At 34.4% G+C, this 16,568-nt stretch overlaps 1 protein-coding gene across 9 annotated transcripts in view; it reads left to right on the plus strand.

The window, feature by feature from the left end:
* LOC138701333 (band 3 anion transport protein-like) overlaps positions 1-16,568 on the plus strand; it is a 734,049-nt gene that overhangs the window by 657,688 nt on the left and 59,793 nt on the right. For 8 of the 9 annotated variants that reach the window (XM_069828100.1, XM_069828105.1, XM_069828101.1 and 5 more), the window contains 4 exons: positions 2,070-2,206; positions 5,202-5,308; positions 9,576-9,742; positions 15,150-15,458. In XM_069828100.1, coding sequence (XP_069684201.1) covers positions 2,070-2,206; positions 5,202-5,308; positions 9,576-9,742; positions 15,150-15,458 — 720 coding nt within the window. The remainder of the gene's footprint in view (positions 1-2,069; positions 2,207-5,201; positions 5,309-9,575; positions 9,743-15,149; positions 15,459-16,568) is intronic. The other variant, XM_069828106.1, reaches the window with a different exon arrangement.

Consider the following 16,568-nt stretch of genomic DNA (forward strand, 5'->3'; position numbering starts at 1 on the left):
CTAAATTCAGCTTGTTTTGCTATTACATCTATGCAAAAGATAGTTAATATCAATACCTTAAAAACAATATACTTTGCATATTTCCACTCGGTAATGAGTTTTGGAATAATATTCTGGGGAAATTCCACAGATAGTAACAATATATTTCTATTACAAAAAAGAGTAATTAGAATAATAGTAGGTGCCAAATCTAGGGAATCGTGTAGGACTTACAAATAATGCCCATGGCTTGTCAGTATATCTTTTCATTAATAATCTTCCTCGTATGTAATCGTGAAAACTTTGTAACTAATTCAACAGTTCATAGCATAAATACACGTCAAAAAATGACTTTCATACTTCATCGGCAAGTCTATCGTGCTACCAAAAAGGAGTGCGTTATATGACAGTAAAAATTTGTAATAGCCTCCCTATCGATATAAAAAATGAAACTCAAAACATAAAATTATTTAGGGCCAAATTAAAATAATAAAAACGTTTCCTATGAAAGTTGTTTGTTTTGAAGAGCTCTATCAAATGGTAGCCTATTTGACCCATACTCCCATTTGAAATTTTAAAGTGATACGCCACTGACCCTACTTCCTGTTAGAGCTGATTGATGAAATTAAGCTCAAGTAAAAGTTCATATGTGGTTTAGTAATAAATATTTTTTTCTCGAAAATTTTAATGCATTAGTTTCCGAAATAAATTACTGTTACGGGTGGTCTGAATCACCCTGTATATGAATCAGGAGATTTAAATCAAACGCCTAGAAAATCTGGAGCTCCCACATTACATGGCAATAAAAATAATAATAGTTTTCCTGACGACATTGAAAATCTTAACCAGAACAATATATGGGGGGGGGGGATCTTAATTTCTCACACCATCTATTCTTTAGATGAATTCTTGACATTTCGTAGTACTGTGTAAATATGAATTCAACATTAGTAAATGGCAGCGACCATAATACATTCTATATGATAAATATTAATGTAAAAATCCTCTGTATACCATATATTTATTCATTCATAGTGTTCTGCCCAAGGGCAGGTCTTTCACTGCAAACCCAGCATTCTCCAGTCTTTCCCATTTTCTGCCTTCCCATATATCTTAATGTCGTCTATCATCTGATTTCTTCTCAACAAGTGCCCCAGCCAGTTCCTTTTCCTCTTTCTGATCAGTTTCAGCACCATTCTTTCTTCGTCCCCTTTTTCCAACACAGCTTCGTTTCTTACTCTGTCCACTTCACACGCTCCATCCTTCTCCGTATCCACATTTCAAATACTTCTATTCGCTTCTCTTCACTTCGTCACTTCCGTAGGAGATACTCCTTTTTCTATTAAAAGCTTCCTTTGTCATTGCTATTCTCCTTTTGACTTCTTGAGCAGCAGCTCATGTTACTGCTTATAGTACACCCCAAGTATTTGAAGTTGTCCACTTGCTCTACTGCCTCATTTATAATTCGTAAGTTTACCTTCTTTACTTTTCTTCCTACGACCATGATCTTCGTCTTATACCATAAATGTAATAGCACATTATTGTACAGTAACTAAACCATGTTTGCATTTTTATAATATGTTAAACGTAAGAATTGGTCACGTTCCTTATTCTAGCAATTGTAAGAATATTATGGAACGAATAAATCTGTCTGTCTGTCTCTGTCTGTCTAAACTGGGGAGTTAATTTTGAGAGGTCCATTTACGTCGCCAAAATAGGCAGTCTGAGGAGACTGAATAAATCTTTCTGGAGTATAAAGATCTGAAAGGGCCAAGATAACCACTTTTTTAACATTAGTCTTTAAAATAACATTGTCCCAACTTTGTAGGGAAAGTTCTGGAACTAAATATTTAGAAAAAGAAGATCCTCTATACTCTACGTACAATATCCTTTTAATACAATCGCTTTAAACTGAAAACAGATTACGAGAGAGATCGAAAGATAACTTCATGTTCTTCAATGTGGGAGAGATTTGGTATTTTAATGATTTTTACATCGTCTGTAATAGTTATATATGCATAATAATAATTTGCTTATGGTGTTAAGTAAATTTGTGTCGGTCTTTACACGAAAATGTTTTATTTTTGCAGTGCATCGCAAGAAGAGCTACCCTCACATGCATGTGCCACTTAAATCTCTCCATTCCCGATCCATGAGGAAGAGGGGAGGTGTTACTTCCCCTCGCGAGTCTGAGTCGGAGAGTATTGAAGGAGGAACTTCAATTGAGGTAAGTGCTGCAAAGAAATGAGTGTTGGTAATTGAATTGGATATAGCCTTTTATATGTTTGTTCACTTCTTTTTCTATTCATCTGTTTACTGCTTTATTTTGTTTTTATTTGTGAAATGAAGTAGATATAGTTTCCTATATTTGATTTGTTCGTTTATTTATTTGTTCCTTTATAAATATTTATTTATCTTTTCGTTAACTTTTATTCGTTTTTGTCTGAGGTGCTTGAGTCTCTTAAAATTCTCCTCTTTGTGCCTCTAAATTGTTGCAATTAATATTTTTCTTCGTCGTCTTTTGCAAACATCCTGCACTCCAAAATTTGTTCAAAGTTTACTGTTATAAACCTAGTGAATAATTCTACAATGATGATTCCATTTATTCTTCATTAGTGTAAAAACCCTTTTTATAAAGGCATTAGAAGCTGGAACGCTCCTTGGTAAGAATAAACATGAGTATATAGTATATACTAGACTTTTTTTTAGTATATACTCTTCTTAATAAGAATAAAAACATTTAAGTACCTACTCATAACATGGAAGCATAGTAGAATAAACTCAAGTGTCCATCTTGTACAGAATATATACTCATGCTTGATAAGAATAAAAGCTAGTATATTCTCACATTTATAAGTTCGTTCTCATGTTATTCTGAGCATGGTTTGTAGCAGGCTCAATTCTGAATATTTGTTGATTTGTGTTCAGTTTAAAGTTAAATAAAAAAAATGGCAGAATTTATGAACGATGTAGTACCTCACGGAAAAATATAGAAAAAGACGTGAACTTCAGAAGTCTTTAACGCTTCACAAAAGTGAATGTGAAAAAAGGTTAAACACGTATTTGTTATTCATAAAAAAACATAACCTATAAAAATATGAATGGCTATCAAATTATAAGGTTAGATTGTATTGTTAAATATAATTAACAATTACAGTTTATTTTGTAAAATTTGAATTGCAAAATGCAATTACTTGTAACTTTAAATTATATATATATATATATATATATATATATATAAAACTCTCTATAATAAAAAAATAGAGTCCACACATGTGGAGTAACGGTCAGCGCGTCTGGCTGCGAAACCAGGTGGCCCGGGTTCGAATCCCGGTCGGGGCAAGTTACCTGGTTGACGTTTTTTCCGGGGTTTTTCCCTCAACCCAATACGAGCAAATGCTGGGTAACTTTCGGTGCTGGACCCCGGACTCATTTCACCGGTATTATCACCTTCATATCATTCAGACGCTAAATAACATAGGTGTTGATACAGCGTCGTAAAATAACCCAATGAAAAAAAAAATAAATAAAATAGAATTAGCATAACTGGAATTCTAGAAATGGATTGTAATCTCTATCCAACATCCTGTAATTACGATTTCCCAGTGCTATTTTCTTGTTTCCTGTTTATTAACGTCACTTATCTTATTCTCTCTCTCTTTCATGTTTATTTATTTATTCATTTATTTACTTATTTATTTTTATTTAATTTAATTAATTTGTTTATTTATTTACTTACTTATTTGTTTGTTTATTTATTTATTTGTTTATTTATTTACTTATTTGTTTATTTATTTATTTACTTATTTATTTATTTATTTATTTACTTATATGTTTGTTTATTTATTTACTTATTTATTTGTTTATTTATTTACTTATTTGTTTATTTATTTATTTGTTTATTTACTTATTTGTTTATTTACTTATTTGTTTGTTTATTTATTTACTTATTTATTTGTTTATTTATTTATTTAGTTAGTTAGTTAGTTAGTTAGTTAGTTAGTTAGTTAGTTATAAAAACCAAACCACAAACCACTACAGCATGCGGATAGCATGTGAAGTCTATAAAAAAAAACTGAGCATCACCACGCATCACGGTGCAATGTGGTCAAAGAGGATTGGTAACACGAATACATACTAACTTTTAAACGATCAAGAAGGCTGTAGAGATGAGTATATATTCGGGTTAGGTCGAATGTCTTTATTTTTACGAATATGAGTATGTTCTAGTGGTTACGAGTATATAATCACAGGAAGTGCTCATACTCAAAAGTATAAACCTTGAGAAAGTACTTAAGCTTTATTCTTACTACCCGCTAATAGGAACCTTAATTATAACTTTATTTATGATTGAAACGCTTTCTTTACAAACTTTAGAAAAAAGTAAAATCTCTTACCAACATCACTTCCTTGCTAAAGATTACGTTCTAATAAAACAACTATACTGTCACAAAATTCCTCACACAGTTAATCAAGGTTTACAAATTTTTGCAGTCTGAATATATAAACTTCATTTTCAAGGATGGAATAATCCAATGCTTTTCTTCTGGAGGAAAAGATGGTGGATCTCTGTATAGAATATATTATAGCGAACAGGGAGATGATTAGTATCCAGTACACGTTTTTAACCTCTTTTTCGTCCAACTTTAAGACTTTCAAAGCCTAAGCGAAATTAATTTTAAAAACATAATTATTAACACATTTCTTGGTTCCATGATGAAAAATACAACAAAAGATGCCATCCTGGCGCATTCTGCCAAAAAAAAAAAAGCACTGGATTAATCTAATTTTTGACTCGATGAAAATCGATATAACTTGCAATACTTATTATTTTCCATAAAATTATAGTGTTTTTCAAGATATTGCAGCATATTGGAATAAAATCTACAAAAAAGTTAACAGAACAGCTATTAAAAAGGGGTGTTATCTATGTACCTAATGTCATTGTAATTGCAATATTCTGGGACTTTCAAAATACAATCCTTTAATGTGAGTGGATTAAAGAAAAAAGGAAGAAATAGTTTTACATGCAAAAGAAAAATGCAAGCCGTAAAATATAACGAAAAAAACGTAAAGCTTACTTGAAAAACTTAAGACTTGGCAACTCTATGCTGCTTAGAAGTATGAAACTTAAGCATTAAGATTCTGTGACATGAACACAATTACATGTTAAACACCACTGTACTGAGCAGCAGTCTATAGGATCCATTGTTGTGTTGTAGACAAATGAACCCAGGAAACTGTCACAGACTGGGACCGACTCTGACACTGGATGGAGTCCACCACCCTTGCCACTTCATCCCACCATCAATGAAGACAACTCACCCAGGTAGGAAAATGCAACTTAAAAACCCCTTGGTGATTTCAAACTATTATACATATCTGTGTAGTAATACAAATCCCTTTGAATAAGGATAAAGACATGAGTAGAAAAATTCATATATTTTGGAGCAACAGTAATAAATATAAATGACACTCGAGAGGAAATTAAATGTAAAATAAATACAAGAAATGCCTACTATTATTAGTTGAAAAACTTTTGTCATTCAGTCTGCTTTCAAAATAAATAAATAAATAAATAAATAAAGTGAAAGTTAGAATTTATAAAATAGTTATATTACTGCCGGTTCTGTATGGTTGTGAAACTTGGACTCTCACTTCGAGAGAGGAACAGATGTTAAGAGTGTTCGAGAATAAGGTTCTTAGGAAAATATTTGGGGCTAAGAGGGATGAAGTGACAGGAGAATGGAGAAAGTTACACAACACAGAACTGCGCGCTTTGTATTCTTCACCTAACATAATTAGGAACATTAAATCCAGATGTTTGAGATGGGCAGGACATGTAGCATGTATGGGCGAATCCATAAATGCATAATAGAATGTTAGTTGGAAGATCTGAGCGGAAAAAGACCTTTGGGGAGGCCGAGACGTAGATGGGAGGGTAATATTAAAATGGATTTGAGGGAGGTGGGATATGATGATAGAGACTGGATTAATCTTGCTCAGGATAGGGACCGATGACGGGCTTATGTGAGGGCAGCGGCAGCCCACGGTTTGCATGAAGTGTGTCTGTGGAGAGTTATGCTGTGTACTAAAATTCCGACGCTGTTATTCCCAGCGTGACTCCTTCTCTTTGCTTGCGTCTTAGGAAGTGAAGGTAGGTAATATCGTTCGCCATTTTTGTTCTTTCGTTGACGAGCTACCAGACGAAGAATCTATTTGCCACACCGTTAAACATTATCGTGTCGTAGCTCCTATGATAATAAATCAAACGCACTGTAATTGAGCGGCAAATAACGTTCTCGTGTGCTTTCTGCGAACGCCAGCGAAAGAGCCAAAATGGCGGGCGATTATATTAAGTATTTATCGAGCCTTAGGAAGTGCATAACGTCTTCATCAGCGAATCACAAGATGCACACATTTAAATGTAGCCGACCTACAACATGATTGGCTGCCAGAAATTAGAGTGACGGGACTATAGGATAAGTGTAGTGTAGGGAATGGATGAGGATGACGATAAGTGGAAACTCAGTGTTGGCAAATAGCCTACTCCTGTCGAATAGCACCAAGAGGGCCACCAGGCTTAACGACTCCCTTCAACGGACTACTCACTATCAACAGTAACATATGCTTTCTCTTCATGTGTATTGCGGAGAGATTTGAGATTTAACTCAGGCACATTGGTGCACAATCTAGTGATTTAGAAGTGTGCACTGCCACCTCTCCGAATTCCGAGGTAGAAATAGTCTATTTATTTGAATGTCTTTTAAATTGAACATGTAGTATATATCTTGTTATTTATTGTGTCTTTTGGTACTTTTACTATTCTTTGGAAACTTAAGAGTGTTAAAATTAAATTTATACCGGTACTAGAAATCTTATTTTGTGTGTGTGTGTGTTTGTATTTTGCGTTTGTATCTTGTGTTTGTATTTAATGAAGAACCTATAATCTGTAATACAAGGCGTGTTCTTAAAGTAAGTTCCAAAAGAGTGTAGAAAGTAAACGGGAAGATATTTACAAACCATTTTTGTTGCATTGTATTCCCCACACTTCAATTATTCTCAACATAATCTCCACCATTATTGAGGCATTTATCGAGTCGTGGCACAAGTCTTTCTATCCCCTCATTGTAGAATTCGCCCACCTGCAATGCGAACCACTCCCGCACTGCTGTTTTCACTTCATTTGTGGAAAATTCAAGGAAAGCGAAGAAATTGTGAACCTCCTGTCCTCATAAATTTTTTCATCGACAGCACACACCAAATCGTCATTGATCAAAGATGGCCGACTGGTACGCTGCTCGTCATGCACAGAGATGCGGCCCTCGTTGAACTTTCTAACCCATCTCCCGATCATTCTATCACTAATTGCATCATCACCATACACCTCACAAAGTTGACGATGAATGTCAGCTGGTTTGATGTTTCTTGCATTCAAGAAATGGAAAACAGACCGCATCTCACAATCAGCGGGGTGCTCTATCACTTTAAACATGTTGTTGTTGTTGTTGTTGTTATCTAATGCCGGGCTTTGGCAACGAAGCCATTAGCGTTCTTGCTCTCCAATATTTCTCTGTGGTGGATCCATCAGGTAGAACTTCACAGGTTTGTAGATGATCTTCAGTCATTTCATCTTCTTTGTTGCATAGAGGGCAATTTGGATTTGTGTAAATTCCTATTTTATTCAAGTGTTTGGCCAAATAATCGTGTTCTGTAAGCAGTCTGAATTTTGCTACTGCAGATTTACGTGGGATTTCTGGAATAATTTCTGGTTTTTTTATTAAAATGCTCCATTTTTTATCTTTGGCTTTGGTACATAGTGCTTGGTTTTGCTTGATTTTATATTTATTTTTAATTAGTCTTTTGATGGATGTAAAAGGTAGGCTTGTATTTGTATTCTGAATTAAATTGGATCCTTTTTTGGCAAGAAAGTCAGCAGTTTCATTTCCAGCAATTCCGCAATGTGCAGGTATCCATTGCAATTGAATTCTTTTCTGTAGTTTTTGAAGTTGTTGGATCATTTCGTGACATTCTTTAATTTGGATTGACATCATTTTATATGAATTTATTGCATATAATGCTGCTTTAGAATCAGAGAGAATGACAGCATTTTGAAATTTATCTATTCTGTATAGTAGGTGTTGGAGTGAGATATGGATAGCCATTATTTCCGCATCAAAATTTGTTGTATGATATCCTGCTGGTTGATAAAATGAGAATAACGCACACGTAATTCCTGATCCTGAGTTGTTATCGATAGTAGACCCATCTGTGTAGATATGTAACCATTCTTCTGGTGGGTATCTATTGTTCACAGCTTCTAATGCTAACGCTTTTAGTTCAGGTTTGGAAGTTTCAGATTTTGTAACTAGTTCTTCTAAATCTAGTTGAATGTTAATTGGTTCGAAGGTTAGAGGGTTTTCTCTGCTTAAAATGTTTTCTTTAGATTTAGGGAGATTCAATTCTGTTTTTATTTCCGTGACTTTGGACAGGAAACTTGTGTTTTCAACTTGGTTGGTTGTAACAGTCTTTTTTCCCATTTTGTTGTTAACCATAGCATTTTTTCATGGTGTGTTAGTGCCTGCTCCTCTAGAGTGAGCTATATTGGAGGGTTCTGGGTTAGGGCTTGCATTGCCTTGATTGGGGTTGATTTTGCTGCACCAGTTATTAGTCGCAGGGCCTGATTTTGGCATACTTCTAGTCGATTCAGGTTGAAATTATTTGCTGTAATTAATACCTCCGCATTTTAGAGAAGTATTGGCTTGATGAATGTTTTGTACGTGATGTTCAAAGTCTGCCGATTACTGCTCCACTTTGCTCCAGCTAATCTCTTTAAAATTGGAAGTATTTTTGTTGATTTGTTTACTACTGCTTCAATATGATTTCTCCAAGATAATTTTGAATCAAAAATTGTCCCTAAATATTTCGTTTCATATGTTTGTCTCAGGTTTGTTTTCTTGAACTGTAGATTTAGTTTTGGGATTTTTTTCTTCAAGCTAAATATTTGCCTGAGGACTGAAGAAGAGAACACGCATGCGCAAAATAACAATTGCAACGATGCGACAGCTATAATTGAAAACGGAACTTACTTTAAGAATACGCCTCGTAGATTGTACAGGGAATAAATAAATACAATTACACGAAAATCTCCGACCCCACCAGGAATCGAAGCCGAGCCGGGTAGTCTAGAGGCAGACACACTATCACAGAGTTAACTCGGCAGACATGAAAAATATAAATTGCAATGAATTTCACAAGGTCATTCAGAAATATACAAAGTTCCTTCCTCACTTCCTCCCCTTCACAGTTCTGAGCAATGTGAATGGTTCTGTCATGATGGTACACTGACTTGAATGATCTGCCACTAAAATAAAAGTAAAAGTGATACTGATGTAGTGTCTGTAGTAAATAAATTATAAATTACATTTATTTCCACATTAAGTACAGTATAAGTTTCTTAGAAATTCATGTTTTCTGTTGTCGAATCGATGTGTCGATCATTGTCCTGGTTTTGCATTTATTCATTATGCCAATCCTTTACGGCAATGTTAATGATAATAGTAATAATAATTATGTTAATCCTTTGTTACAAACAGCAGAACAGTACTTTCTGGAACTGTAACTCCTGAAGAAGACGAGAGAGAGGAGCCAGTCCTCAGTAGCGAATCAGAGCCCCAAGTGTCCGAGAGAGCCGCCACTTGCAGTGAGAGTCCTGTGTGTGGGTCCCCGTCAGATATATCGAGAAGAGTCCAGTTTCAGATAGGTGAGTTCTTTACTAATTCCTAACAGCAATATCTTCTGGGTGAAAAATTAATTCAATTAGTTACTAATCAAATGCTCAGAACATTGGGTTTTCTCCATTTGTTTTCTAATATACCAGTGTAAATCTGTGATATTATTAACACTTTCATCTAAAATGTTGATAATTTATAGTATAGTATGTGCTCCAAGCTCATAGTTGAATCTTCTCTGCAGAGAACACATTTTTGGCGATGTATAAATTCCACTTCTGAAGAGATGCACTGCCAAGCAATCATGTCCAGTTACTACTCTGAAGATAGCCACTGCTATTCTTCTTGAAGAATTAGGAATATTTTTTTATTAAATTTCGCACCAAGATTTATTTTTACTAACTTATCTTCTTCTTCTTCTTCTTCTTCTTCTTATTATTATTATTATTATTATTATTATTATTATTATTATTATTATTATTATTGTACGAAATGGAAATATAAAAATTGGAAATTTATCTTTTGAAGAGGTGGAGAAGTTCAAATATCTTGGAGCAACAGTAACAATATAAATGATACTCGGGAGGAAATTAAACACAGAATAAATATGGGAAATGCCTGTTATTACTCGGTTGAGCAGCTTTTATCATCCAGTCTGCTGTCAAAAAATCGGAAAGTTAGAATTTATAAAACAGTTATATTACCGGTTGTTCTTTATGGTTGTGAAACTTGGACTCTCACTTTGAGAGAGGAACATAGGTTAAGGGTGTTTGAGAATAAGGTGCTTAGGAAAATATTTGGGGCTAAGAGGAATGAAGTTACAGGAGAATGGAGAAAGTTACACAACACAGAATTGCACGCATTGTATTCTTTACCTGACATAATTAGTAACATTAAATCCAGACGTTTGAGATGGGCAGGGCATGTAGCACGTATGGGCGAATCCAGAAATGCATATAGAGTGTTAGTTGGGAGGCCGGAGGGAAAAAGACCTTTAGGGAGGCCGAGACGTAGACGGGAAGTTAATATTAAAATGGATTTGAGGGAGGTGGGATATGATGATAGAGAATGGATTAATCTTGCTCAGAATAGGGACCAATGGCGGGCTTATGTGAGGGTGGCAATGAACCTCCGGGTTCCTTAAAAGCCAGTAAGTAAGTAAGTATTATTATTATTATTATTATTATTATTATTATTATTATTATTATTATTATTATCATTTACCGTGATGTTAATGACATAATAGTTTGAATTGCAGATTTTCATTCATAAAATATGGCTACTTCGGTAAATGAATTTATTCTGTAAATTAATTGTTGTAGACTGATATTAACACATTAAAGCCGAAGATATTTAAATATTCAGCATATCACTGTGTCATTGCTTTTAAATGCTTCACTACGAAAAATGTCCGTGAGGTGGCAACATTTGGCATAGAGGCATCTATTTTTACTATGAATATTAGGTGAAATAGAGTGTCGAATGGTTAATAATTCACATCGATATTGCAGTTGATTTTCTCAATGGCCACTATAGTGAAATCTCTGTAAGACGCTCTTCAAGGGACCGCATAAAAATAGCGGGACCATATATTAGGAAGAGTAGGTCATTTTTGGATGTTTTTTAAATTTTACGCAAATATATGGAATGGCATAAACATTCGTTGAAGAAATTTAAGGATTAAATAATGTTATTGTGCGAATAAAAGGTTATTTTATTTTCTTTCTTTTCAGAAAATATCAGAGCAAATACACTGTCTTATCAATTAAAGTGCACCTTTATTAAAAAAGTAAAAAATTGTTTTCTGTCTTGCACTTAATGAATAATTACATCAGTGGCGGCTCATACATATTTAATGCCTAGTGCCAAAATCAGTGGTAGATCCAGGATACCCTAAGGGGGAGGGTAATTCTTTTTCCTACTATTTCCTCCCTGGATCCGCCTATGGCCAAAGACAAGAAATAATAATAATAATAATAATAATAATAATAATGATAATGATGATGATGATAATAATAATAATAATAATAATAATAATAATAATAATAATAATAATAATAATAATAATTAGAGACGAGAATTCCAAGCAAATGCATGTTTTATAGGAACATAGGACATAGCTCAAACTTAGTACTTATCCATTTCATTACTTTCTGGTTCCAAATATGTGTACTTTTCCCGTGCATATTTGCATGTTTTCGACTTTTTAGGGATAAAAACATGCATAATGCATATTTATGTAATTTTTAGCTTAACAATGCATATAATATACATTACATTCAGTTTAAATGCATGTTTTAATGGTTTTGTGTGGACACCTCAGTTTCTCGATTTTATATCCCATATTTTAGCTTCAGGAATCAGGATTGAAGAATAAAAAGAAAAAAAAACTAAATAACAGAAAAATTAAATAAAATGTTAAAATTTTCACAATAAGGTGTTAGAGGACCTTTCCCTGGACGGAAGTCCACTTTTACAACACTTTACCGACGACCCTCTATACACTACATGTCATAAATTAATTTATTACGTTGGATATTTTGAGAATAGTAAGTGGAGAGGAAATATAGAGGGTTCAAGGAAATTGCCGACAAATAATTTAGGTCAAAAGCATCCTCTTTCAGGGAGGTTGTAAATTCTCTTCCTTTTCTAGTACTATTAGCAATTTAGATTCTTCTAAAATTGGAATCATCGTTAAACTGTGTTTACTGTGTGTGAATATCGTAAGTTGTTAATGTGCTTGTTTATTCTGTTTGCGCGTGTTAATGTGGTTCTAATATGTTTCCAATTTAAAGATTCCAAAAGTGTACTCTTTGCACAGTGGATTACTGTAAAGGAAAAGATTTTATTAGATCAGATGAGGATGTCGTATTTTGCGACTTTTGGAGTAAAGAGTTAAGCAATGCTGTTCTGTTTCCGAACATTTTATATGACAATTGTTCTTTGTAAAAAAAAATCACAAAACTTGTTTAAAATAATTATTAAATTACGATGTCCATTTTTAAATTGTATCTAGGTAACCGTAAGGTCTATTATAATTTCAGATGAAATGTACTAAAAAATTTCAAGTTGACCAGCATGTCGCATCTGTTTCACATATTGTAAGAATGGAACAAAAGAAAGAATCTGCAAAGAATTTCATAGATCCCTCACTTATGCCCGTGGGAAAGTGGATGTAGCGGCGAAAAGAAATTGGACAGGGTCATAAATGCTAACCTGGACTGCCGATTCTTTTGTTCAGTGAAGAAGGTTATTTGTGGCGAAAACTTGAATGAAGGATTTGACCTGACATTGTCACAAATATGTTCATTCAAGTTTAAACCCGTAACTTCTTGCAATATAGAGAGGTCATTCTCTGCCTACAAAAACATATTGACTGACAAGTGCAGGAACCTCACAGAAACCAATTTAAAAATGTTGTTAGGTTTTTAACTGTGCAAAAAAAGTGAAGTGAAATAAGACATTTGAAACAAAAATAAAAGTGCATATTTTAATGTATTTTTCGCTTGATCATGCATATTTCATTGTTTGATAGTGCATGAATGCATGCATATTTTGGGATTTTATAGTGCATGAAATTCTCGTCTCTAATAATAATAATAATAATAATAATAATAATAATAATAATAATAATAATAATTATTATTATTATTCACCAAAATTTATACAACTTGAGCACTTTTGTTGACCAGGTTAATATGCGCGATAGATAAAACCCATTCGCAGATTCTTCTGACTTGAAAATAAATCCATCATTTTTTGTTGAAGTTGTCTATTTTGCAAACAAAACTCCTCAGATTCATCGTGCCCTGTTAGTGCTAAATCTAGTGCCCCACAAAATCGTATGCAATTTATTATTAAATTTAACACATATCTGTTTTTATCAACTTGCTCATTGTGTTTTGCAATCGCGAGTCTGTAGTGTGAATTTAACTGATTTTCAATGTTCACTTTACCCAGCATAGACAAACTGAAGACGTTATTCATATTAACCTTTGACTTATGATGTGTTTTTATTTTACCCCGTAAATGTACTAAATCTGTCACACCCACTTTTGACCAGCTAAGTTCACCTCGGAACAGAACACACGGGAAACAGAAGAACGCATTTTTCACATCACATCCACACAACCAGTTATTTTTAAATAAATATCTGGGTTGAATTTGCGAGATCTATTAACTTTAGCACTTTGCTGCTTTTGATGAATATTTAAGTGCGGTATATGTCTGCCTAATTCTTTAACACGAAGTTTGTTTTCATATGTTAATGTTGAAAACAGAGATTTCAATAAAGCGCCAACCGAGTTCATTTTTTCACATTACACAACACGATAACACGATCACTATTACGATGACAACCTCACGACTTAACACGTTCACACTACAATTGGTACTGTTGTAGAAATAATAAAGTGAAAACTTTCTCAAGCAAGTTTTCAAGAAACCGGGAGAGATTTTATTATCTTATTGTTGCAGTCTTCGCTCTACGAAACTTGTTCCGACAAAGCGGAAGGACAGACAGAGCGCGAGTAAGGGATCGGCGTAGAAAATGGGGATGTATACAGTTTTACAAGCATTGCAAAAGCCAGCGGCAATTTGTGCCTGGCACATTTTAGATCATGCTTTAGATGCTGAAAAGGATGAGCGAACATGAAGATTGCGCGCGCATCCCATTATATTTCTTATGGGATGTAGTGCCTGGCACAGATCCATCCTCCAAACACTGGTTACAACGTGTTTCCCTGAAAAGATAATATGGACGGTAGAGTTTGTATAAGCGTAACTTGTTTCTCTCAGGTTTTGAGCGGAAAATATGAATTCTCCTTTTCCTTCTGTATTCTGGTAGTGCCATGGCACAACGGCACTACCTATAAAGCCGCCCCTGAATTACATTTTCCACACGATTTAAATCGGAAGTGGCATCAGTAATTTGACTACTGGAAACATTAATGAATCTACAAATCACGGGCACCGCGGCAAGGTGTTCGTTGCGAGAAAGATTTGTCTACCGCTTCCACTTCCTCTTCGGGGTCGCATTCCATTCTATTCTATTCACCAAATAAAGATTTATACAAATTTTTTAACATGTGGGAGCTAGCGGTAAATGTATTAGTAAAAAATTAACAGTCTTTTTAAAACCAGTCGCTAACAACACACTTAGATAAAACAAGCCAGCTGTCAATTTCAGCTAAACTGGCATCATTCCTATTATAGAGGCACTTTCAGGGGTCCTCAGGTTACTTCACGACTACCATACCTTTGGACAAACATCAGAACTAAACCAAATTGCTCTTGCATTTTTATATTCATCAGGTTATAAAGCATAGCAGTGCTATGATAGCACATACTATCATTTGATGTAAAGAGGCAGAAACTGGAATTTTTGCACTTTCGTCGTTTTACCACATTCAGTTCTCAGTTAATGTCGATTTGTTGCAGGTGATGTGCCAAAACCATTAACGGAAGGAACTCCAGAGGAGGATGCAACTGAAGCAGCCATTGAAGAGGCAGAAAGAAAGGATTCTATTATAGAAGATCCTCTGACAAAGGAATCTGATGATAAGAAGAAGCCGAAGAGAAAACACAGTCGACATCACTACCACCGCCGCAAATACAGTCTTCAGGAAGATGGCTACAGGGGCCGAATTCGAGCAGGGTCAGACTTCTCTTTGGGAAGTGGGCGTCGTATCAGTATTCAGCCAGAAGAAGCTTCCACGCTGCAGGAACAGGATATCGATGATTTGACAAGTAAGTGTCACAAACTACGTAATTAATTAGTTTACTTAATTAGGCCGCAGACATAGCTCAGGTGGTAGTGTCTTTTCCTGCTGATCTGAAGCTATGCTCAGGTGTGGGCTCGATTCAGGGTTTAAGCTAGAAAATAAATAATTGTCGCAAAAATGCACAAATGAAAAATTATATTTGTGCTAATTGCGGAATGCTTGTGCAATATTATAAATAATTGTGTAGAAATTAATAAAGTATGCAGAAACAAAAGTTATGTAATTTGTTTCTTGGAATTAATTGATTAACTAGTGGACTTACTCGTGTTAATTATGTAAGATTTGTCCGGCTTGTTAATCAATTAATTAAATTCATGTTAAAAGTAGTGTACGCAAGATTCATAATGGATGTTTCTTGGAGTTGTATTACTTTCAATCCATCTTATCACACTCTAGATATACTTATGTAAGTAAATCATTAGATGTAGGTATGTTTAGAATCAATTACTGCTGAATTTACATCACATTAAAATATGTTATTTTATGTGCACTTTAAACATTGAAATTCTTTTTAAAAGGCATAGTGAGGACCGATAAACTAATACAATAACATTAGGAGTAATCAGGATCCGTCTGTGCCTATCTGTTTAACAAATATTGGTTGTTATAATACTTGTCACATTAGTTTATTCAGTTGTCTATCCACCACCTGCGACTACAGAGATGCCATCACAGTACTGTCGGTGACTCAGGAGAAGACGAGAGCGGACTGAGGAGGAAGGGATGTGAACAGATAACATACGACAATACGTGCAATATTTGTACTGCAGTAAGCGGAAACATTAGGTCTCCTTCTGTTCAACTTAGCTTTAATTTCCATACGCATTGTTACTCATGTTTCCTGTACGAGTAATAACCTGGATACTGGGATGCTTATCTGAGCGATGTTTATAATAATCAACAGCGATAGTCAAGAAGGTCACATTCTTTCCGCTCGTCTTCTCCTGAGTTACGGACAGTACATACAATATTGAATCACCTTCATTCTAGTCAGCATTGGACACTACCACAGATGGTCCAACATATAGTAATTGTAACAATATTGCACATGTTTTAATATTTTTGTATTTTAATA

The sequence above is a fragment of the Periplaneta americana genome, chromosome 6, assembly GCF_040183065.1.
Source record: "Periplaneta americana isolate PAMFEO1 chromosome 6, P.americana_PAMFEO1_priV1, whole genome shotgun sequence".
NCBI classification, from domain to species: Eukaryota; Metazoa; Arthropoda; class Insecta; order Blattodea; family Blattidae; genus Periplaneta; species Periplaneta americana.